The following is a 26,408-nucleotide window of genomic DNA, read 5'->3' on the forward strand; positions in this document are numbered from 1 at the left end:
TTTGAAATTCTCACGCAACGGCTTAAATCAATTGCTGTCAGACTAGAGACCCATTTTCCTCGATTTCTGAAAAAAAATGTTAGTAAATTTTGTCAACAACGGCGTAGTCCCACTTCAAGGATGATTAATACGTCGAACCACATCGGCTGGCGGTATTGCACGCGGTCAGTTTAAAAAAATGAGGAAGCAAACACAGTCATGACAGTGAAGCAGGTGGCGACCTTAAAAAAAGTAGAAACAATTTTTTACACTGCTGATAAGCTATTTTCTCAAGATTCAAAAGAGAATGTTCCATAAAAAAATATGTTACAATTCTTCCTTTAAGAAACATGAAAAAAGAAAAATGTTGAATATCACGCCCCTGAAAAATGTGTCTTCATGCACTGAGATTGCTTTTTTCCTTGTATGATGACATGCATTTGTAAGGATACTGCTATGTGTTAATTATACTATTACAGTCATGTTTTACGAATACGGGACCCGCAATCGGTCATGAGTAATACTTTTTCAACTTTAAAGGATTTTCAAAAATTTTGTCAGAGGATATCCGTCATGTTTTAGAGTCTTTAAAGACCGGTTCGAGCCTTGATAACAACAGGATTAAATGGACTTCATTTCACAACAAAAGGACACTATTTCTGGCTCTTTTGTAAGAGCTTCTATCTGCCGAAGGAAACTTGAGGAAATTTTTAAGGGCGCCTGTCGTTTCTGAATTGAACCAGAGAAAACGGTTTATTAGTGGGAAATTTAGTCTAAAAAGAAACTGTAACAAAACAGTCCCGGGAGCGCAATCAAAAGACAGTCAGTTGATAATGCTTTATGATGCAGATCAATGCATTCAAAATAGATGACCACAAATCAATGTACATAGTTTTTTTTTGAAGTAGATATTTTACATGAATAATTTGGACCCGAGAATTTAAGAGTTTTATACAAACATATTCTTTGAAAAAATCTTGAAGTTATTGTCTCTGGATTTATTTTCGTTCGTGACCTCTCTTCAGCCATCTATGTCCAGTATACAATATACATGTTGAAAATCGGCGTGAAATACACAAAAAGCCGAAATACACTGAAACTAAAACGCAGTTTAATACATTCTAGTGTGCGACCAATGGGTCAATTGTGCTCATCACAGAGTTGTGTTTTGATGATTTCAGGATTTTGATCAGTGAAGATGAGACGATGTCATCCACCGCGATAACATCATGGTTTCTTTCAGGCAGGCGACTTCACTGGTCGCTTGATCTCTTTATTTATTAAAAGTGATGTATGATATGCATGAAATGTGTGTATACCACTAATTAGTACGTACAAGGTGGGGAAAAAACATGTTATACGCACTGACGTGGTCAGTGACATCATAAACTGTGTTTTTCAAAGAGCGATGGCTCCGTTTATTTTTGACAGGGAAACCAGGCGCTTGGGTGGATTGATATTTTTTTTCTCTTTTTTTCTTTTTTAAACAGTGAAAGCATCAAATCGAGTTTCTGAAACTAATGTACGAGTAAGCGACCCATTATCGAAGTGGCAGAAATTGAATGTACACTCTAAATGGCAATATTGACTCGGATGAGGTAAAGGGATACTTTATCCCTCAGTCGATATCATCAAAAACACCGGCAGTCAACGTGGACTCTACGAAATCGTAATTGCGCCCCCTTGGAATTTTGAAAATTTTGTCACCCCATGTGTCCCACGTATTCACGCAGAGCCAGTACTTCTCTTCTTGGTATCTTCTCCCTTCTTTACCCCAGCCGATGATCTTGAAGAACTTGTCAAAAGCTAAGAGCTTCCGTGGGTACGTCGCGTGGAAAATTCCTGTATTGAACATAAACGCATGTGATAATTTAATTGTATCAGTGCAGCACTATGCACACAATAGATCGCAGTCGAAAGTGGTTCGATGTTTCGTTTGGCTGCAATAGAACATAACCTCAAATAAAAATTTTAGGATTAAAGTTGGAAAAGCTGAAAATGAGAAAATTCCTAACTATTTCACTTTCATTACCATTTTGTCGGAGAAAAGAGACCCTCCACCGGTATCTTGGCGTCAGGTGGAAGCTTCGGGGATTCAACACTTATTCCTTATGGAAAATTATAAGGGATCAACAGTCATCACTCTTTTTTCGGCTGTTGACCTACCTAAATGGTGGATGATGAGCTTCGGGTAACGTCAGGAGCCAAACAAATTTTCCAAACTTCCGAGTGTTTGTAAAAGGAAACTGCCAACACGTTGTTAACCATCAACCAAGCAGGGAGGTCAACAGTTGAATGTTGAAGTGCCGAAAGTAAAAGCTTCCACCATTGCCAAGATAATTGTGGAGGGTAAAAAATCAATTGAGTAATCTGAAGGAATGGGTTTTGTGTGATGGATTTTTTATTCTTATGAGTACGAAATGCAGAGACCTGTTTGATGTAGCGAATACGATCCATGGGTCACTGGACAATATGGGACAATACCTTTTGATGACCCAAATATCCTTTTGCTCTAGTGCTTTACTCTGCAATTTTTTTTTTCTTTTTTTTCAAAAATTCTATACGCTGACTTATTGTCACACAATAGTTGGAGGAATTTCTCTCAACGATGCATCTTCCGGTAAATTCTTGACGTATGTTTGTAAAATGAATCTTTAAAAGGTATGTTTTAAGGATCTAACACGCCGAAATGTTGTGAGCCTCACGTATTTAATCAGTGAAACGTTCCCTGAATTGTTAAGAGAACATCAGACCATACAATTTCCAGAAATAAGTGTTGAATTTACGTCATACCATCGATGCTTGTTTCTCTGAAAATGAAATACTCATTACAAGAGAAAGAGAGAAACTCAAGAAGAGCATATTCTCTCCGTTACAGTAGAGAGTAGTTAGAAGTATGCTTTCTACCAAAATCGTTCTGTTTGTTCAAAATATTTGTGTTCCACAGAAACAAGCACCGATGGTAATGACATAATGTCAACATCTCTGTCTCTCTCCTTCTAATTTGAGAGGTGCTTTATACCCATTCTCGTTCATTCAATTTTCATAGTTTTTAATAGTACTACACCGTAAAATTGATGTCTCTTAAGAACTTACCAACTGGTTTTTCCAAGAAATCGCTGAACAACACTACACTCGTCACAACCGGACCGTACGCCAGAATCTCATTCCGTATACTGAACTCATTTGTTGACGTCATATAAAAAGTTGTCACTGCAAAATCGTAAATATACAAAGAGGAACAATGAATGTATTTTAAAATATATCAATGAGATAAGGCTCGATGAATGAAAGATCGTGCTGAAGATGAAAAACGAAAGTTTACCGAGACAGTTGAATGCCAATAACTACATCTACATTTCTAGATGAGGTCGAATAGTAACGGAGCGTATATTCTTACCAACCGGCGATTTTTTCACGGAAAAAAAATTGCTGATTTAACAATTGCTAAAAACAGTGAGTACAATGTTTCAACGCAGATTTTACAACAGAAAAATGCTACTTTAACCACATTGTAAACTAATTTAAGCACGGGGGTGGTTAAAGTAGCATTTTTTTTTTTTTGTAAAATCTGCGTTGAAACATTGCAATCACTGTTTTTAGCAATTGAATTGCTGAATCAGCAATTCCTTTTTTTCCGTGTAAGATAATTCGATGGACGCCATATTTTGCGTCAGAACGGCATGCGATATATCGCATCGATTGGTTCCATTTTTTCAGCTACACGTCATTTTTCTCCAATTTTGAGATCGCAATTCTGTTGTCAGGAGACTAAAGCACTCACTTACCAATTTTAACAAAGAAATTCAACGTAATAAAGGCGTGGTTTTTTTAGAGAGAAAACATCGCATTCGATACTGAAATCGAAACTGCACTCGAATGCGATATTTTTTCTCTAAAAAAACCACGCCGTTATTACGTTGAATTTATTTGTTAAAATTGGTAAGTGAGTGCTTTAGTCTCCTGACAACAGAATTGCGATCTCAAAATTGGAGAAAAATGACGAGTAGCTGAAAAAATGGAAACAATTGATGCGATATATCGCATGCCGTTTTGACACAAAATTTGGCGTCCATCGAATCACCTTAAGGAAAATTACGCGAGTAATCGAAATTTTGTAAAGATCCTTGTTATCGAAAACAACCATCAAAAATCCAAGTTACAAAGTTCATCCTTCAAAATTATAATATCTGGGTGATTCAATGTGCAGCCTCCTTCATTCTAAATCCTCAAGTGAGGAAGTATTTTTTGGTTTCACTTTCGGGATATTACACATTCTTGATATCTAGCAATAAGGAGATTTTTTCGACGAAATATATATTCACTTCCGGCCCTCATCCTCGGGGCTATGAACGATTTCCGAGCATCATGTTGTTAAGGTTCATACTCAGATGATACTTGCCTGGTGCATCTCATTTAAAAAAATGAGAACGTTCTTATCAGAAAATAACAATGATTTTCGTCACATGCGTCTACCACCATTTCTTTAGGCTGAAAATTATGTGAAAGCCCGCCACCAAATGTTTCAAGGCAAATTTGTAATACGACAGACGTGTATTTTCAATGGAGAAAAAAGGCAACATATGGGTGGTTTTTCATCAACATCGATAGCTATTTCAGGCAATTAGCATTCTGTGTTGAGTAAAAAATGCAAATATTCCGATGTAAAGAAACAGGATGGAAAGTACTGTTATGTTTTCAATTCAAAGAGACGTTTTTCTTCTTCTTGAATCAGCTGGCACATTCTCGAGTGGGTGTCGTTCAATCGTTGAGTTTGGTTCGGATAGGCAACTAAACCACCAGCCTGGCAAGGAAAACTGTATCACTAAAATTTGAAGGCGCTTCAAGGCGTGGTCGTATTCTCAAAGCTCTTTATCAATGAAACCCTTACTATGCCGAAGCGGCTTCGTGGATTGTCACAATTTTACGAGTTAGTACGCACAGCGTTCATGAAGAGACGATGATTGCTGACATATCCAATGCAACGTTTCAACATCTCCGCTTATGCTCTATTTTTCATCAGTGGTAAGGCGTGAATGATCGATGATGGATATTTCCCCATTTGAAGCTATGGTAAAGCATCGATTACTAAGGCGTTCGTTGCGAACACCTTTTTTATCGATCCTTTTCCATGGATTCAAATGGCAGATCAATCGATCTATCGCAAAGCATGCCACGCCACTGTTTTTCATTCATAAAAGAATGACCATACTGAATACAAATTTCACAGAATGTTCTGGATATGAGATGGGCAAAAGGCTAGCTCCCTTCTCTTGAGGGTGATTGAAAATTTTATTGCTGTTTTTATTGATTTGACGAGTCCTTTTTTTCAGTGATTTTTAGATTTTTAATATTTAAATAATTTATTGTGCTCGATACTGGATGGCCTGACACACAGGGCTATGTCTTAGTCGTTTGTATACGAAAAGTTGGCGAAAAGCTTAAGAAATTAAGTTCATTTGGTTTCAAATTTTGTGGGATTCGTGATGCGTCCTGTCATACTTTTACAAATAATGTGATATTTGAAAATAAAATGTAAATATAATCGAGGGTCCTTTCATTTTAACCTCAAGAGAAAATTTTCCCTGGAATACCTACATCGTTTCCGATCTTTGTCAATTGGTGTTTTGTGTTTCTCGTTGGTGCATTTGTTGGGACAATCGTGGTCGAATATAAGTTGCCCCTTGCACTCGCTGATGTTTTTTACACCATGGCCAACAAAGTCATCAACATCATCATAATTAGATTTGTGATCGCAACCAGGATATGTGTATGGCACGCACCCCTAGAATTAGAGTATATTACATGGGCTAAAAACAGATTTAACATTCAAATTACATCATTTGCTGTTTTAGGACAAGTATTTTGAATAAAAAATTTAACAAACGTGGCGTACCTGTACTGAGAGACAAATTTCCAACCTACGGAGCTTTATATGGGCAGCGTCAAGCAGAAAGGAACCAAGTCATATCATCCACTGCCAAATTTAATCGAGTGATTTAATTTTCTAACATGAAGACTGTTGTGCAAACAGTGAATGGAGATGTTACATGTGTGAGGAATTTGCGATTTGATTCTTGATTCTTCTGTAAAAGTTTGTGAGAAACACGATGGTGCCACTGGTTTTCTCTGAAATTAACTCCCGAGCTCATGAAAAGCTTTCAAAGTTGAGGCCAAAATGGAGGGGATATCCCACGCTATCCGGAGAGTCCACCTCTACATCAAGACAAACTCTCCGTGCGAAGATAGGGAGCAAATACATTGACAGGGCTGCCGTGTTTTCAGTTTTTGAGTTCCCAAATAAAGTGGCAGCCCTGTCAATGTATTTGCTCCCTATGTGTGCATTAAGAGTTCGTCTTGGTGTAAAGGTGGACTCTCAGGATAGCGTGGGATATCCCCTCCATTTTGGCCTCAACTTGAGAGATTTTTTGAGCTTGGGAGTTGATTTCAGAGAAAACCAGTGGCACCATTATGTCTCTGGCAAACTTTGACATAAGAATCAATGGTCAAATCGCAAATTCCTCACACATGCAATATCTCCATTGTATGCATAGCACGTTGCAAATTCTTTAAAACACTCAATGCAATCCGCACAGACGTTCTCCTATAAAGAATTATATTTCTCAGTTAAATTTGGCAATAGCTGATTTGGCTTGGTTCCTCTCTGCTAGACGCGGTCCATATAGTCCGCTCTACTCGATTCATACAACGTCCTTTTCTCCGAGCCATATAATCAAACCAAACCTAACTGCAAGAAGACCACAGTAGAATGTAAATTGTTTAAATCAAAATGTCGCAACGTCGTAAATTTGTGATTGAAATTCGTGTTTTGCAGTTTCTCCTTCATTTGGAGCCTCTAAACCAGCAATATAAAGGTCTAGAAATATGGTTACCCGATTATATGACTGGCTTTTTTTTATTGATTCCTCCCCTCCAGAAAAAATATCACCAGAGCCTTTTTTTTTTAAACCAAAATTGAGGTATTGATGGTTCCGAAATCGTCGGATATATTTCCTTATTTCAATTTATTTTTAAAAACTAAGAGGCTATACGCTTCCTGACCGCTGCTCGGTCCAATCCCTCAAGGGGGCCTCCTTTGAGTAACCTTAGAACTGACTCATTTGTGGACTGACCCCCATCGGTGGTCAAAATTCATCATAATCCGCTCCGTAGAACTTTAGAGCAAACTCAGCCGAATAATGAAACTTTCTGTAGGTTCAATAGGAGAATCTACATCTTTACCTCATCATTTAAACAAGGTGCGTGTTTTTCTAGTGAATATTACCTGTTGATAGCCTGTTAATCATGGAAATCGGCTGAGTAGGACGGTAGGACAAACTGTGACGAAAAATGAAAATTCAGAGGATGAGAGAGCTTATGTAATGATAATACAAATTTTCCACTCGCTTTAGATTATTCGATACTGTGAGTCGAGAAAAGTGCGGATCGCAAGTGTCATATCTGAAGAAAAGTATTAAAGGATCCAAGTTTAGTATTGGTAAGAGGTACGGTGACTCCTTCTCTTGCTTTTTTGGTCAATTTTAACTTTTTAAAATTAAGGTACAAACGCAAGCATGACAAGAATCAAAAAGCATGCCTAATACTTGATGCATCCGCAAGTATGCTCATAAAATCCTATCAGAACCCATGTCGATTTTTCAAGCTGGTTACTTTGTTTTTCCTCCATTTGAATCCATCGAAAAAATCAATTATACACCGGAAAAAAGGATGCTGACTTAACATTCTGGATGTAAAAAAGTGAGCGACAACTCACGAAACGCTGATTTAATCGCCACAACAGTTGGTTTTACATCTTAGCGTTGCCATCGTAACTGCTAAAGGCGGTTAACTCGGCGTTTTGTGAGTTGTCACACACTTTTCAACATCCAGAATGTTAAGTCAGCATCCTTTTTTTCGGCGTAGATGAGGCAAGCTGCCTCATCAAGAATCGATTGTTTTACATATAGTTAAACGGAGAAAAAACGGTGTTGCCAACTTTCAACTGAATCGCCTCTGCTCAGAGCACAGGATCACAAGCGCCAATTTGCTGTGTGAAAATTAATTTTTTTACTAGGCGTTAAATAAATCATTACTTAAAAACATATTCTACTCATAGGTGTCAAAATTCAAGACGGATTAACTTTTTCAGCTGACGCAACTCAGTTTTTTGGGTCTCATGCAAAATTGACATATATGGTGCCTGTGATATTCTTTTCGGAAGGGAAAACATGCTTCTCTTTGCTGTTTTTGGATACAAACCTTGCCTGATCCATGTATTCCACCAGTTGCGACTCCATAATCTCTTGCATAAGACCAAGTAGTGAATATAAAAGGGTCACTGGTACAGAGTCCAGCACACCCCAAAAGCATCTCCTGAGAGAACCTCTCCTTGTAAGTGCCATTTGTGGATATACAATATCGATCTGACAAGACCGAGGAAATTACAGCGGGCTATATCATGGAACAAATAAAAAAGACACTCATTAAAAAATACAACCTCAAAAAGATGTTCATGGAATGGACCACCAGCCAAGGTACGAAGTTAACCATTCTGATACATGTTTCCGAACCAAACTTCCACGCAGAACACGATTTGCGAGACGATTATTACTGAAACCAACTCTTAACAAAGATATGAACGTTTTTATTTTACATTGGCTACGGAAAATTTGAACTGCCAACTCACAAGAAATTCAAAGCTGTACGTGAGTCAAATCGCGCACTGCAATTGTAGTGTCGGGCTTTTTAATCGAGCATTGTTCCCTCCCTGTCTTGTGCTGTTCAAAGTGTTAGCAACGTGCAACAGTTGCGCCAAAGCACCGAATCGAGATTCTCACATTTTTATGCCGCAGATACTGCTATGGTTCACGTTTAGTGCGCGGTTTGCCTCACGTAGAGCATTGAGTTTTCATGAGCGGGAGGTGTGAATTTACGAGTCAGGAAACATTAAATATCTTAGTTAGGAGTCAGTACCAGTAATTTTCTTTGCACGAATTGTGTTTCACGTTAAATATTGGTTGAGAAACATGTATAAGAATGCTGAACTTTGTACCTTGTCTAGCTTTCCATACATAAAGAATACATTTCAGAGGCCTTGCACCAAAAAATCCGGACAATTTGATTGGGTGAGCCAGCAGTGAAGTTCGGAGGCCATGCAACGCTATTTCTCACTAACCTAATGATAATTGATGAGCAACTTGTCGAGCAAAAACTAAAGAAAAAATTCACCTGATATAATAGCGAATGAGTGTGGGGGTAAGAATTTTGTCAAGTGAGTTTTGCAAATTAGGCTAGTACTAAACCGATTACTCAACTCTTCAGTCATGGAAAATCTGTTCGTAGATTTCCAAAATTTAACTTTTATACACTTCAAGGTATGTTATAGAAGGGCGAGTTTTGTAGAAAATGTTTTGTCTTTGGCCTAATCAGTAAAATAGTAGAATTACAAGTGGTGCACGCAAAATTTATATTCGAGTGCTGGGTGAGCAACAGACATGATTTGCCTCCATGTGAACGATTAGGCAAAAATGAATCTTGCGAGTTAGAACAATTGCATCTTCAAAAATTGTACTACGTATTTCCTTTATTTTCTTCGATGGAATTTTTTTCAAGATAGGGCATCACTAATTGCCGTGATAGAGAGCAATAAGTGTCACATTTTCGAAATCGAGTTTTCTTCAAAATTCATCTAATCTATTTTAGATTAAATCAGTGAATTGGCTAAAACAGCCTAATTTATCTGAATCATATGCAAACGAGACATATGAGAAAGCCGTAGGTGCTTAAAAAATGTCGTAGTTTCAGGAAAAACAACCGTAAGTGACATTATTCCTCCAGAAAGCAAATAAAAACAGTTCTTTCAAACAAGTAAAGTGCCGCCCTTTTCTGCCAATTTCTGGCCTGAAAATGTGTTTGTTGTGTGTCCAAAACGCAACCTCGACAGCATGCAGTAGATAGCACTTCCGGCTATAGCCGCTACAGCCTATCACGAAAATGAACGATACCCTTTTCATTTAATCGAAATAAAATAGGTTGATTTTTCATCATTCCAACGATTTCTATGAGTCTTTCGGATGATTAGTGGCAATTTGACAAAGAACCGAGGCTTCTCTCGAAAAAAATTTTCCGGTCAGGCGCTTCTGAACTCGTTTTCTCGAAACTTCCTTTATGCACTTACTGCTTTCTTCGCTATCACGGCTGCATTCCTCCCTGTAAATCTATGATACATAGATCATTGGTGAGACAGTCGGCCTCATCGATCGATTGCTTTGTATTGTGTTCAGCTGAATAAAAAACCAGTATTACCAACATGCAAGAATCCTCACCGATTTTCTCTTAAATATTTCTAAGTTACCATAAAAGGTTTAGAGTAACATATGAGGACAATTTTTCTCGCAAGTTTATCTCATGAACAGGGTTTCAGGACATTTAATCAACGATTTTTTGTCCGCGCACCTTTTTTGTCCAGTAGTTTACGCCCACACGTAAAATAAGCAACAGTGGCTTGGTCCAAGCGTTATATTTTAGTCGGTATGTAAAATTATATTGACAATGTGGAAATGAGAAATTGATGAGAAACTGCAAAAATGAACAAGTTGGATTTTGCAATCGCTAGCGATAGCAATATTCGTCATGGGAACGTTAGCTTCTGGGATATGAAAATGTTAAGGTACAGTTCGTTTGTAGTATCTTCTGAATTGAAGGGGCTATGTAATTTTGTGTTGACATCTCTTTTTTAACATTTTTAATTATTTTCTTTGCATACAAGAAAGTTGTTATGTACCAATTATTTATTTTCGTTGGATTATATATGGTTTTCGGAAGTTAACGCATTTAAGTTTCAGGTTCGCTTTTTCGGCGTAAAGTATACATAAGGTGTCCCAAAAGCACCGGGACTTGTTCTGTAACTTCGAAAGTAAGATAGATACAGACATGATCTTGATCTCATTTTAAAGATCAACTCAATACCTATCGATTAAAACCAAGATCAGCTCAATCGGATAAAAATTGACCGAGTAATGGCAATTTGAAATCAGTGAGGAAAAAGTTTACCCCTACGGTTTTTAAGGAAGATTCTTCATCGCCGTGAATCGAAAAATCGGCCTGTAAAGTGATGCTTATTGTGTTTTTTGATTTTCGAGGTGTCATTTATCAACATTTTGTCAATCTGGGAGGGGGGGGGGGGGAAATAAGGAGTTTATGCCGATGATACGCTCGTGCTAGCAGCGTCGAAAAGTTACAGGGAGGCTCGTTTTAATGCTCAATCCCACCTAAATAGGATTAATAAATGGACTAACAAAGATAAAACAAAACTAAATGCGTCTAAGTCGGTAGAAATTGTGTTCACCAACAGACCTTTTGTTCACATTCCTCTTCATTTAGGAAATTCTGAAATTCCTCGCGACACAGTCGCCCGTTATTTAGGCCTCCATCTGGATTCCAGGCTCAAATGGGGTGCACACATAAAGAAAAAAGTCGAACAATTAAGACTTAAATTTCACGATATGCAGTGGCTGATAGGCCGCAAATCCAAGTTACCCTTAGAAACCAAAGTGCTCCTCTACAAGTCAATGTTGAGACCGGTTTGGAGTTATGGATGCCAGTTGTGGGGCTGCGCATCCAAATCTAACATTAAAAAGATAGAAATCATCCAAATGAAAATTTTACGAAGCATTTCAAAAGCCAGATGGTATGAGAGAAACGTGGATATTCGCGCTGATCTCAACATTGACTCTGTAGAGTACTACATAACAAAAATGTATAACTCTTATGAAAATAGGTTGCATTGGCACCCCAATTCTGAAGCGCTCGCACTTCTCGAAAAAGACCGATGCATCCGAAGATTAAAACGTCGTAAACCCCACGAGCTTGGAATCCAGGGGTTTTCAAAATTTTCCATCTTTTAAATCAATGAGCCTCCTTGCGCTTTTCGAACGCAATCAGGGGTTCTTGGTTCTTTGACCGATCTCGGTCTCCCACCGTCCAAGTTAAATCAAAAATACATTTTTACTCTAAAGCAAAATTGTTTTTATTTTTCTCCTCACTACAAAGAGGGTGTATATCATATATTAATTTGTTTTAATATATTCCTAGTTACTTAGCTAAAACAAATATTTGTAACATAGTATAAGTTTATCTTATAAGTTAAATTTAAGTTTTTTACAGATGTATCAACATCTAAAACCCATCCTGTACATATTATATTTTGTGCAAATAAAAAAAAAAAAAAAAAAATCAACATTTTGTACCATCAAACACAACAGTTGACAGTGCGTATTATTGCAAAGTACTAAAGGAGTTGAGAATGCACATTTCCCGGAAACGGTCGGACTTGAAAGCTTCGTGGATACTCCATCAAGACAATGCGCGGCCTCACACATCGAGCTTAACACGTGAATTTATAAGTAAAAATGGAGTTGAAACAATCCCTGATCCCCCTTATAGCCCTGACTTGGCTCCATGTGATTTTTGGATGTTTCCTACGCTTAAAAAGGAGCTTCGCGGACGAAGATTCGTATCGAAGACCGAAATCCAGAATGCAATTCAAAACTTCTTCAACTCCATCCCAGAGGAAGAATTCAGGAAAACAATGTTGGATAAGTGGCAAGAGCGCATGAAAAAGTGCATCCGGTTTGATGGACGGTACTTTGAAAAGCAAAAGGAAGTTATGGAAGATTCGGAGGAAAGTGGATACGAATATTAACTTTTTGAATTCTGGTAAGGGAAAAATCTTCCTAAAAACCGAAGGGGTAAACTTTCCTCACTGATTTCAAATTGCCATAACTCGGTAAATTTTTATCCGATTGAGCTGATCTTGGTTTTAATCGATAGGTATTGAGTTGATCTTTAAAATGAGACCAAAATCATGTCTTTATCTATCATACTTTTGAAGTTACAGAACCAGTCCCGGTACTTTTGGGACACCCTACGTATGATATGTTTACTCTACACATATGCCCGAATACGCATCATAAGGGACCTATGTGCTTCCTAAGTTGCCAAGTATTAATTATTGTTAGATGATTGGTCTAAAACATTCAATACAACCAGTAAAAATTAAGTGTCCCCTACGAGATTCGAACCCCCGCTCGCACAAAATAAGGCTGTACTATCCGCATGAGGATGGTGCCGTAGTCATCTGAGCCATCTCGTCGCACGGAGAAACGGGGAAAAAAGAAAACAGTTAAGTGATCTCGGACGCTAAGCGGGGCTTCACAAAAGAAGTCCTTGAGACTTTGTCCACTGATGTTATATGTCAGGACGGAGTAAGCGCCTTTCTCTGTGAGACATTGTTTGCCTATGCCCCCATGTGTCTCAAGGTTCATCTCAACATGCATTTGCTATCGCGGCAGTAAACTGAGGCAATATTTCTGTATTCATGGATTAAATCCATCAATCGAGTTCTGATTTTGGCTCATATATCCGTAACGGGTCCTCCAGAGCAATTTTCCACCTTGTACGATGGTTATTATTTCTTTATATCTATGTTTACAATTTGAGGTGGGATAATGGCGGCTTCTCAACAGCAACGAGGTAGGCGATCTTTTGCACCAACGAACAGAAAACTGATGGCGAAAAATAACCAATCGGAACCTCCCAAAAAAAAGAATTTGCCCAAAAACGGAACTTCGTGGTTCTGCGCAGATTTACCAGTCAGACACGACATCTCAAGGTGGAAAAAAACTCGCTGAAAGCAAATTTTAGAAATCAACACAACTTGACGTAGAGACATGATTGGCTAAAAAATACAACGGTTTTTGATACATCGGAAAATCAACCAAAAATCGGAGACTGGGCGAAACGCTCAAGGTCGCAGAGGTATAGGGAATCCCATAGCGAAAGCAACGGAACGATTGTAATATCATGGGAAACTCCGTTCCCATGACAATAAAAGAGGAAAAAAACCAAGAAGCACGCAATCTTTAGTTTTAACCCATTTGTATATGTACATCGATCTTTTAGAGTCAAATACGTCAAATTTTGAGTGTTTGGTTGCGCGTACACCTCGCTGACAGCACAATAAAAGCACAAAATGTAAAAGAAAAAAATAAAGGGCTTTGGAAATCATTAAAGTTGACACGGAACCTTCAATATTTAAAAAAACACACATTATATTATTATTCTCCTTTGATAAATTAATACATATTTTTTCCCATCAATTTAAATGAGAATAATCAATGCAGAGTGTGCAAAAATTTCAAAATCATGAGTTAAAAAACGCTGACTATGCGAGTATAAATATATTAAAGCCTAACAGAGCGGAGCGGCGTGGTGCCAGCGCGAGAGGCTCACCGGCGCCTACAAACCTAAGTGGATACTTCACGCATTGCCAATGCTTGAAGTACCCACTTAGGTTTGTAGGCGCCAATGCGCGTTCCGCGCTGGCCACCCGCCCGCCGTGCGGCGGCGCCTGAAGCAACTATTTCACAACAAAGGTGTTGCGCAATATTAAACGAAATTGAACGTATTAAGAATGACAGGCATCCTTTAAAAGTACAGATCTTTCCTCGCAAAATAAATCAAGGTATTTATCGTACACAGGAAAAATCTAAGAGCCTCTAGCTGAGGCAAATATTGAGGTTTCTCCGGTTCAGGTATAACAAGGTGTGAATTTCTTGAAATATAATTAAGTCCTGTCACACCAAAGAGGTGTAGAGAGTTTTAGTGAATTTTGTCTCATGGAATTGACGCTCCCCAATTTTTACCAAAACTCTCAACTATATATTATTCTCCGTTGGACCAAACAGACAAAACAAAACAACAAGCAAACCCTCATTTTTCCAAGACATTATACATTTTCATCCAAAAACGTCGTGAGCAATTGTCGTTTGTATTCACATGTGGGCCAATTAACTTTGAGTCTCAACTGGCACGCGGACCAAAACTCCTGTGCCGAAAAAACGCGGGGACGTAAATTACTGGAAAAAAGAGGTGCGCGGACAAAAAATCGTTGACGAAATGTCCTATAACCCAGGAACAGTATTAATTTGTTTTTCCCTCTTTTATTCACACTAAAGTGTCTCTCGTTTTAATTAGATAGTTTTATAAATCAAATATCTTCATTAGAATTAGAATAATATTTTTTATATTAATATTCTGTTTGGCAGGATACACTTGCAATGGTAGTAGTAAGTTCCCTAAGTAGTTTTTAATTTTAACTTTAACCAAGCGATAACGTTTTTCAACACCTTGAGCAGCGAATTGAAAGTGATGCACAGGGAAAGTTCCGTCAACATTTTCCTCAACCAGTTGAAAATAAAACTAAAAAATAAGGCCTATTATAGTCTAAAAGAATTTTTTGAAGAACCTGTATAATTCATTTTGTTTAAATTCTTTTAATTGTTGTATAAATTGTAAATTTGACTTAAGCCAGAGCTTTTTTTATAATGGGCTGTATGCATCAATAAATTCTAATTCTATCTATAGCTCTATCAACCTATATATCTACCTACCTATCTATCTATCCAACTTTCTTTCTTTTTTCCTCGGTTCATGGAAATGAAATAGAGACCCCATGAAACATTCCGAAATTCCGTCATCTATTTTGCACCCTTTATCATAGATTATCTTCTTTATCTCCTGGGAGGAGACGTAGAGGACGCCCAGTGAGAGATTGGCGACAGGGGGTGTTGAGTGAGATGAGGGAGTGTCAACTCCCTGATGACCTGTGGGAAGACCGAGCTTTGTGGCGATTAGGCGTCGTAAAGCGCCAAAGAGCGCTATAAAAGCGACTCATATGTATGTATCTTAGATTAAAGTAATTTCGAGTCAATTCAGTTGTTCTTTCTTTAATTCGAATATAGACCTACCGTGTCTGTGAGGCATGGGCCTTCATCTTCAACTTGTTCGATGAGTGGCGCGCAATCTTTCCACTTCTGTCTCACGTCGAATTCGGAGGGAACTTTTGATGGGTCAGTTTCCCATTTTGGGTCACCGATTTTCCTCACAATGTGAGTGGCTCCGGGAGGTAAACTTCTCCTCACTCTGTCCCGCAAGATCTTCTCCGTCAATTCACGGCTGAGCCCTCTCAGTGAATGCTCGCGGAGGGATTTCTCGATGAAGGTTTCAACATTCTCCACCTCGAACTACAGTGGAAATTGAAAAAGAATTTTAGCGAAGATAGAGTCTATTTATACTGAGAGTCAAGACAATGTGAATTCCATTTCTGATTGGTTCCCGTATTTTAGGCCTTCATAATGTCACAAACGGGAATAAAGATTACATTTTCACCGACTGCAAAGATTATATTCTGGAATGCACCAGGGAATTACGGGTTCGGCGAGGAACAAACGGAATGAGAGAAGGAACGGAGAAAGGAATTTGAGAATGGGCCGATCAAAGATTACGAAAAACGTTCAATTTCTATAACCTTTATTCCCGTTTGTGACTCCATGAGGGGGTGTTGTCTTGACTCTCAGTATAAAGGGACTCTAAGGGAAGACAGTATAAAATATGGATACAACTTAAACTACATTGAAAAAAAAAAGATTGGTAGAATTTACCATTCCTTCACGCTGTATTTCACACAGCGTCAATTTAGAGTCAATTCTGCCAGAAGAAAGGTAATCGTTACTATATACTGGTACAGGTAACCATTCCTCTGGCAGAATCGACTTGAAGATTGGTAGAATTTACCATTCCTTAACGCTGTGTGAAATACAGCATGAAGAAATGGTAATTCTACCAAGATTTTTTTTTTCAGTGTAAAAGTTAAATGAATAAAATTAAAAAATTAAAATTGATGCTTGATCGGGTTCCTCCTGGGAGGAAACGAAGGGGACGCCCAGTGAAAGGGTGGCGACAGGGGTTTTAAATGAGGGAGTGCCAACTTCCTGACGGGTTGTGGGAGGACCGAGCTTTGTGGTGGTTAGGCGTCGCAGAGCGCCAGAGAGTGCTATAAAAGCGACTCTTATGTACCTAAACATTGAAACACTGAAACAGTACACTGCATGGTTTTTTAACAGCACTTCATGCGCAGCGTGTAACCTACACTGCAAATCTCCAGAATCAACTCGTAAACGAGGAATTAGAATTTAATGTCTACTTTAGGATGCGTACAGACAACCTCCGATATCGCCTTCAATATCGGCCGATGCAACCCGGGGCTACTATAGAGGCCGAATAGTTGCCTGTCGCGCCGCTGACTACTCGACGGCTATTTCCTAATTTCGTCGCTCCGCTGACGTAAGGGCGTAGCTCGATTATCGCAAGAGCCCCAGAAGGCATGGATCTATATGTAAAACAGGGCTCACCTAGGAATTTAGATACGCCCGTAAGTCAGAGGAGCGACGATTTGCCTGAATACATCCTCAAACATTTTGCGTATTTTTCACACTGAAACGGCAATCCATACGAAGAGGAATCACTTCCACAAATCCCATTTGGACTGAGTTAAGCAGAAAGGAACCAACCCACATTATGGAAAAAATTGAGTTATGAGTAGTTTTGAACTCAACCACTGCTCTACTCTCTATCGCCAAAAATTCAAATTTTTTGTTGGAGCAAATTTTGCAGAAATTGATCTTGAAGTTTATCTTTTACATTGAGTCTTATGCAAGAGCTAAACTTTAAACCTCTTTTACTCGGTTCGATCCCGATGTGGCTTGGTTCCTTTCTGTTTAACTCCGTCCATTTATAGATATCTCAGTCCTGAAGGTTTAACCAACGACCAATTCCTATGCGGAATTGACCACTAAACAAGGTACGAATTTAAGCATTCTGATACATGTTTCTTAACCAAAATTTAACGAGAACACGATTCGTGCAACGAAAATTACTGAAATTGACTCCTAACCAAGACATTTAACGTTTCTTGTCGCGTGAATTCAAACCTCCCGCTCATGAAAACGCAATGGATTACCTACTTACGTCAGATCGCAAGAACGTTACTGTGGCAGTCTCTGCGATAAGAAAATATGGCAATCTCAATCTCGACGCTCTGGCTCAGCTATGGCAAATTGTTTACACTTTGAACAATAAAGGGTGGGAAATGAACGATGTTTGATCGAGCAGAAGCCTGCCAAAACCTTTGTAGTGCGCGGTTTGACGCAAATGGAGTATTGCTTTTCTTGTGACTGGGCAATTCAAATTTCCCGTCACCGATAAAAAATAAAAACGGTAATAGCTTACTTAGGAATTGATTTCAGTAATTTTCGACGCGAGAATCGTACTTTACGTGAAATTCTGATCGAGAAACAAATCGACGGTGTAAGTCGGCAATCACATAACTCGGTTTGCGACGCCGCAGACTTCCTGTCATACTTTATTTAAACTATTGTTGTCATTAACTATTCAACGGCGATTCTTTAAAACTGCCAAGATTTCTCTTCTCTGCAGTGCGAAGAATATGCTGGATAGACTTCAAGAAATAATGTCAATTTGTTCTCCTTAAAAAAATTAACATAGTGGCGGAGATTTTCAGAAACCGCAAACGAGATATGTGATTGGGGACTTACGCCGTCGATATATCAGAATGTTTAACTTCGTACCTTGTCTATTGGTCCATTCCTTATATCGTACTTACTACTTTTGCTGTATCGAATACTGTAATATTTTAATTACTGTCATGCGAAGAATTCTTCTGTGTTCTTTATAACCTCAGATACTTTCAGTATTCGCAGGATTTATTACTCACTATTTAAAGTAAAAAATTAATATTTCAGCTGGATCTAAACTCACCGACCAAGTGGGGTGCTTTTTCAAAAGTTCGTCGATGCTATCCGAACCTAAGGAACGGGGTGCCAATGCAAGCAATAAAAAAGCAATGCTGGCGACAACTCTCTCGTCTATCGGGACAAACTCCTTGAAACATAGGAAAAAATGAATGAGTTTTTATTGCAATGATTCATTTTAATGATTCAATCATCTCATAGGCTCAACCTGAGATTTCGGTCTCATTTGAAATCAAAAGACCGAAGAAACAATAAATTTTAAAGTAAGCTAGCACTATTGCAACGTTATAGTATTCTGGCCAGTCAATCTTACGAATCGATTTAAAATCTTACGGATGAATGGAAATAAGACAAGTTGGTTTTTGCAATCGCTAGCGATAGCAATATTCGTCATGGGAACTTTTGCTTCTGGGATATGAAAATTTTAAGGTACAGTTCGTTTGTAGTATCTTCAGAATTGAAGGGGCTATGTAATTTTGTGTCGACATCTCTTTTTTAACATTTTTAATTTTTTTTCTTTGCATACAAGAAAGCTGTTAGGTATTTACCAATTATTTATTTTCGTTGGATTATGTATGGTTTTTGGAAGTTAACGCATTTAACTTTCAGTTTCGTTTTTTCGGCGTAAAGTATGATATTTTTACTCTACGCATATGCCCGAATACGCATCATAACGACGGTGAAACTACCAAACCACGTATCTCGTTTGCGGTGTTTAAAAATCTCCGCTCACATTTTATTTTTTTGAAGTAGACCAAATCAATATCATTCCTTGAAATTTTCACAGAATTTTCTCCGCACGAAGAGGAAAAATCACGGAAATTTTCAAGACTGGACGTTAAGTAGCTTTTCATTTAAAAAATAAAGTATGACAGGAAGTCTGCGACGTCGCAAACCGAGATACGTGGTTTGGTAGTTTCACCGTCGATAAGTGACCTATGTGCTTCCTAAGTTGCCATTTTTTTCATTCAAATAGATGTAACCGAAATGTTAGATGTGTACTACCTATACTACTTTCATGTCATTGCTTTATTTATTTATTTACTTTTTGCGTAGGTATATATTGTTATTTTTTGCTGAATTTTGGAGAAAATATTGCTTTAAGAACGTGGAATGTAAATTAATTTTATTGAAAAAAGAAAATACCATCATTAATTTGGGCGAACAGAGAAAATATACATCAATATTTGGGTCAACATCTCCCTGATTATATAAAGGATGAATATATTAGTATTTCTGTATCAAAAAACTTAGCTTTTGTCTTCAGAGATACGATGATTCTAGTCCCAGTCAATTTGTTTTATTGAAAAAACAAAAAAACAAAAAATAAATAAAAAACAAGCAGTGAACTCCTACACAATGTGTTGATAAGGCGCGTCATTAACTCGCACATATCAAACCCTTTAGTTTTCATTTACAGAGATTTCAAAAAAGGCAAGCAGCACAACAAGAGAATTCACGATCCAACACTGCAAGGTCAACGACGCACCTTGACGAGACCGTGTATTGTGAATCTAGAAAGCTATTCGAACAAATTTAAGTTTTTTGATCTGCCTCAAGCAAAATCTTATCAGATTCTTGAAGAAAAGTGCTACGAAAAAATTTAAGCGAAGAAAGGAAAAATTCTGTCGAACTCCTAGAAGATAAAGTCGATTTAAAGGTATTTTGGGGCTAAAATACCCAAATCACCGGTATTATAAATCCCGTTATATTATTGAAAAGAAATTGACTCGATATAAATGCAATTGTATTAAATATGTCTTGATTTTGTTATTTTAAACGCCTTTTCATGCAAAGAAGTTCAACCATGTCCATGCTTTATTCATTCATGAATTGAATGTAAGCAATCCACATCCCGAAAATCTACCGATTTGCCGTAAAAAATCGCAGAAACTTGATATACCAGGTCGATGTACCCACTCTTTGAATTTACCAATCAATTTAGTGAGTGCACGTATGTGAAAGTCAAAATGCTATAGTCATTTTGGGTGCATTCATTTTTCATGAAACAATTGTTAGTAATTTCAATCCCGAAAAACCATACATTTTCCATATAAAATCGAAAAAATCAAAATATGTCGACTCCCTGACGTGAAAATTAAATTCTACGTGTGAAAATACTTATGTATCGATATGCTGAACAGAATGCTCGCATCTCCTCGTAATTTACAAACCGTTCCTATACTCATCTCAAAATTTTTCTCAGAGCTTTGTGTTGTAATCAGCTTCCATTTAAACTCCGGTTTGATGGCCGAATCAGCTGCCCAAAAAGCAAGCCATTTTTGAAGGGCTCTATGAGAAATTCGTGATATTATCAGCTCTTAGGAAATCACACCATGGGTAAAATTGCTGGTATAAATTTTCGAGTGCTTAAAATAATTGTATTCAAGAAACTAAGGCATTAAACTATGGAGTCAATTTCGTTTTAATAATATAACGGGATTTACTTGTCTTCAGTTCAAAACTCATACAAGGAAGCCCCGTGCAAGAGGCTAATTTTTTGTAATTTCACTCAATTTTTTCTCCTTTTTATAATTGAATTGCTTGTCACATTCTGAGGTCAATCATATTAAATTGTAATTTATACATTTCTTTTTTCCCCCTTCATTTTATTTTTTGTTTGGAGAAGTTTTGTTGATTTCTTCGGATTTCGAATACTGTAACTTCTCTTCTATTTGGCCGATTTTTATGAGACCTCTTTTAATTCGTGTTTTAACGGAGAGGAAGGAAAAAATTGCTAAAAACTCGCGAAATAATTTTTTTTGAAAATTGGACGAATCCTAGCGTGACGGTGAAATGGTTAATGAAGCGTACGTAATTGGGCGAGGGGCTGAGGATCGTCGCTTGGCGACCGTCATTAGCTATTGTTCGTCGAGACGCCGACGCAGTGAGCAGGAGCGTGGGGAAGAGAAGGGTAAGTGGATTCCTGTATGAGCCACCTTTAACTAATGGTCTAATGAGTCTCGAGGCTCATCACAGATTGCACTTACACAGATTGCACTATCAGAGCACGGGTGCCAACTTTTGAAAAGTATAACCGAGGTTACAGATCTGTCAAAGCAACGTTTTGAACAAAACGGAGGAGTTAAATTCTCATTCCGAGAGTGCCGACCTGCTCAGCCATCCTCGAATCAATTCGCTTGATTCTTCTTATATATGCATATTTTAAATCAGCGCGTCGCATTCTTAGGCTTTTTTTAAAAAAACCAAGTAACGTAGACTCTTGGTATTCACTGCACATAAACTAGAGACCCCCAGAATGAGAAACAACTTTAAATCATAATTATTGATGGATAAATAAACTTTTTACACGCTTTGGAAAATCTCAGAAGTTCGCGGTAGTCACTTTTCGGTAAGGAACTAAGGGACTCGGTTATTGTATCGAGCAGGGTTCGAAACGATCGCAAAGGCGGTATACTACGTATACGCGCCAAAAAAACAACTGAAATGTTATTAGACATACTATTTTCATGTCTTTCTATTTGTATCAATAGGTACTTTTTGCTTAACTTACGAACGTTGAATGCAAATTAACTTTATTGAAAAAAGAAAATAACGTCATTAATTTGGGGGAACATGTGGCTGATTATATGAAGGAGGTATATTCCAGTATTTTTGTTTAACATATTAACTCACGAGAAAATGTTCGCACATTTATCATCTACTATTAATTATTTTTTGATGATTAGTCTAAAACATTCAATACAACCATTAAAAAGTAGTTCCCATCGTCGGATATCGAACTCCCGATCGCCGGGTGCCCGCACCTAATCAAAAATACGGGGCGGTTTAGTCAACTAGGCTATAACGGATCCACGTGGGCGAGAGTAAAAATAGCATTTAAAAGACTCGGGCAATGGGCGGGACTTATCACATGAGACCTTGACTGCTTTTGAAGCGCATTGCTGTAGGAGCCATGGTTCGCACTGTTTTAATGCGTCTCGAGGTTCATCCCAGTATGCATTCCGATCGCGGCAGTTGAGCTGAGGCAATATTTGCGTATCCATGAATTAAATCAATCAATCGAGCTCTGATTTTGACTTCTTTATCCGTAACGAGTCCTCCAGAACAATTTTCCACCTTGTACGATGGTTATTATTTCTTTACTTCTATTTTTCAAATTTGAGGTGGGATAATGGCGGCTTCTCAAGAACAACGAGGTAGGCGATCTTTTGCACCAACGAACAGAAAACTGATGGCGAAAAATAACCAATCAGAACCTCCCAAAAAAAAGAATTTGCCTAAAAACGGAACTTCGTGGTTCTGCGCAGATTTACCAGTCAGACACGACATCTCAACGTGGAAAAAAACTCGCTGAAAGCGAATTTTAGCAATCAACACAATTTGACGTAGAGACATGATTGGCTAAAAAATACAACGGTTTTTGATACATCGGAAAATCAACCAAAAATCGGAGACTGGGCCGACAACGCTCCATCAAGGTCGGCAGATGGTATAGGGACAGCCCCATAGCGTTAAAGCACGGAAACGTCCGTAAAAGCATGGGGACCTCCGTTCCCACTGACAATAAAAAAGACACCATTAACCATCCAAACCCGCAAACGGCGCCAATGGTGCCAATTGGTCCTAGGAGCCTCTAACCCGTCGAATTCTGCCCCGCGCTAAGCTAACCCCCCCCCTTGTTTTCACCACATACCCACTCATCAAACATGAAATGTCACTGTTTCAAAAGCAGTTTTCATTGGTTTTTATTGTAAAAGTTTCTGCAACCCAAAGCCAACTTCAATTTACCAATTACGACCAAAAAACCCGTCAAAATCAAACACACACTTTTGTGCCATCAAACACGTCCGCCATCATACAACCCAAGATTCGCACCACTGTGCGACGGTATTCCCCCTCAACAACTAACAAACACTTTCCTCTCACCATCCTATCTTTAATCACCACATCCACTCACTCACCAATCCAACACAACCACCAACTCACCAACCTTACAAACTACCTCCCACTACCTTCATTCCTCTCTACTAATTCCCAATAAAAAACTACCTCCTTTCACTTACCCTCCACCACCCTTCCCCCCCACTTCTAACACTAACTACCCACCATAAATCAAATACATACCCCCCCCCTCCCATCCCCCCAAACCAAACAACCCCAACCACCAAAAACCTCAACAAAAACACAATACACAAATCCCAATCAACCTAAACACTCAAAACATCACCCCAACCAATCCTACCTACCCCATCACACACTCCTTATCCCCACCCCCCCCCCTACACACCTTAAATCTCTACTCCCTCCAACCATACCACCAAACAAAAAACCCATCCCCCCACAACCTACCCTACAATCCCCAAACATATCAAAAACACAACTATCTTCTCCCCAACATATCCCCAAACCCTTCCATCACAATCAAATTACACCAACCCCCCCCACCCATATCTCTACTCAAAAACCCCCCTCCCCCTCTCACCTATTAAATTACTAAACCCCTACTCACACATATACAAACACCCCTCTTAACAATCAAACAACCCCCCACCTCACCCAACCCAATACCCCCCCCCTACCTCCTTCCCACCACTATAACATAAACCCCCAACCTCCTCATCCACCATATAATCCAATACATTCTCTAATCCACAACCCTCCAATCCCACCCAAACACATCTACCCCCCACCCCACCAATCCCCCACCATACAATCTACCCTCACCAAACTTCCCACTATCCAATACCCCCCTACCATCAATCCCCCATCCCCCCCCAACCCCCTCACCATTCAATCCCCTCACTCCAATCCCACACCTACAATCACCAACCTCACAACCAAAACCCACCCACCTCCCTACAACCAACTAAAAACATCAACCTACCCACAACATCCATCAACCCAACATACCTTCCACTCCAAACCTCCAAATCTACACTTCCCAACCACCCCTCAAACATATCCTCTCCCCAAAACACCACCTAAACCACTTAAACCCATATACTAACCAACCCAAAACATCCCACCCTCTACCCCTCTCCCAACTTCCAAAACTCTCTTCCTCTCACCAATACCACCCCACAAAATACATCCCACATCTACTATCAAAACTATACAATCCCCTACCACCAACTACCCCCAATAACCCCCCCCCCCCTTCTCACAAAACCCAACACTCAATAAATCCATCCCACCCTCTCCTCCACCACCCCTCCCCCACACCCCAACCCTCCTAACCCACACCCCCCCCTCCCAACCCATATACCACCTATCAATCCCTAACCGCAACCACACACCACCCTCCACATAAACACATCCAAAACCTTTCACACATACACACACACCCCCCTTCCTACTCAATTCTCCTACACCTAACCCCCAAACCCATACTCCACATTACCATCTAACAAAACAACCCCAAAACTCCCAAACAATCCTACCAATTAAACAAATCCCCTTTTCCATTAACCAACCCTACCAACCAAAACCCCCAAACCTTCCTCCAACACCCAAAATCTCTAATCCATCCTTCCCCTCAACCCTCTACCCCCCCCCTCCCCCCATCACCCCACCCCAACCAAATTTTCCATCACCTATTCATTCCACCTTCCCCCCACACCCCAATTCAACTAACCTCCCCACCAATTACTCCCCCCCTGTCTCCCCAATCCTCACTCCCCCTAACTCACTCCCCCCCAACCCTCCCTCTCTACACTTTCCCCCAAACATCTTCATACCCCTTACCCCTCTCTCTAACTCTACCTCCCTTATAAAACCTCCAAAAACCAAAAAACTACTATCCCCCTCTTAACCCCTCCTCCCTCCAACAAACACCCCCCTCCACAAAAAACCAAATCCCAAACCCCAAAAAATCACTTACACCAATCTCCAAACATACCCCAACCGAAAAACCTTCACATATCCCACAACTCCTCATCATTACCTTACCTAAAACACTCCTACCTAAATTACCCAAACACCCAAATCTCTCCAAACCCCCCCACAAACAACCAAAACCCCCATCCATAATCAAATTTACAACCCTCACTTAACACTTTCCCTCCAACCCACCAATTATACAAAATACCCCTTCCCCACATCTCCCCAAACCCTAAAAAAATCTCACAACTACATCTTCACTCCTTAACATACCCCCTAATATCTCAATTCTCATCTGACAGTCTTCTCATACAGTGTGCAATATATGCACATTCCTAAGTGCAAGTACATACCCATTAAAGCATATAAAGTCTGTGTCACTCCGTCATCCTTCATGCAATCTCTTAATCCATCTCAACGACCACAACGCCTCTGTCTCTCTCACCCCTAAATCCACCTCCAATTATCATCCAGAGAGATCAGATTGCCACCATGTCCTCCCTAACTCCCACACTATCCAGCTCCTCTCCAGTTCTATGATATACTCTGTGACCCACTAAATATGAAAGTTGTTTCTACTACACTCACCCAATCTCGTATCATGCAACTCACTCAAACTCACTACCATCCACCTCATATAACCCACGTGTCATCCACCTCTATCCATATCCTCGATATATAGTATCACACACCCAATAAACATAGTCCATAAAAACGTACTATTGACTACTGCTCCCTTGGTGAAATTGAAATCATACTGACAGAACCTATCCTCCTACTATCTGTGCTATATGTTCCAGAGTATAATCATTCCGTGCACATCATGTGTGACTACTGTACACTACTCCTCGCGCGAATCTGCTAGTACAACTAGTGACCCATCTCTGAATCACTAAAAGTGCATGATTGTGTCTC

The 26,408-nt window shown here is 39.1% G+C and overlaps 1 protein-coding gene across 1 annotated transcript; it reads right to left on the minus strand.

Annotated features, from left to right (window-relative positions):
• Positions 1–801: 801 nt before the first annotated feature.
• LOC109042327 (cathepsin B-like cysteine proteinase) lies at positions 802–18,785 on the minus strand. Its single transcript, XM_072305234.1, has 6 exons — positions 18,658–18,785; positions 15,789–16,064; positions 8,239–8,430; positions 5,578–5,764; positions 3,076–3,192; positions 802–1,821 (listed from the first exon to the last, which is right to left on the minus strand). Exons 3-6 carry the CDS (start codon positions 8,347–8,349, stop codon positions 1,598–1,600), a joined length of 639 nt encoding a protein of 212 aa, XP_072161335.1. The 5' UTR covers positions 8,350–8,430; positions 15,789–16,064; positions 18,658–18,785; the 3' UTR covers positions 802–1,597.
• Between the last annotated feature and the right edge of the window lie 7,623 nt (positions 18,786–26,408).

Source organism: Bemisia tabaci, chromosome 10 (assembly GCF_918797505.1).
Source record: "Bemisia tabaci chromosome 10, PGI_BMITA_v3".
Classification (NCBI taxonomy): Eukaryota; Metazoa; Arthropoda; class Insecta; order Hemiptera; family Aleyrodidae; genus Bemisia; species Bemisia tabaci.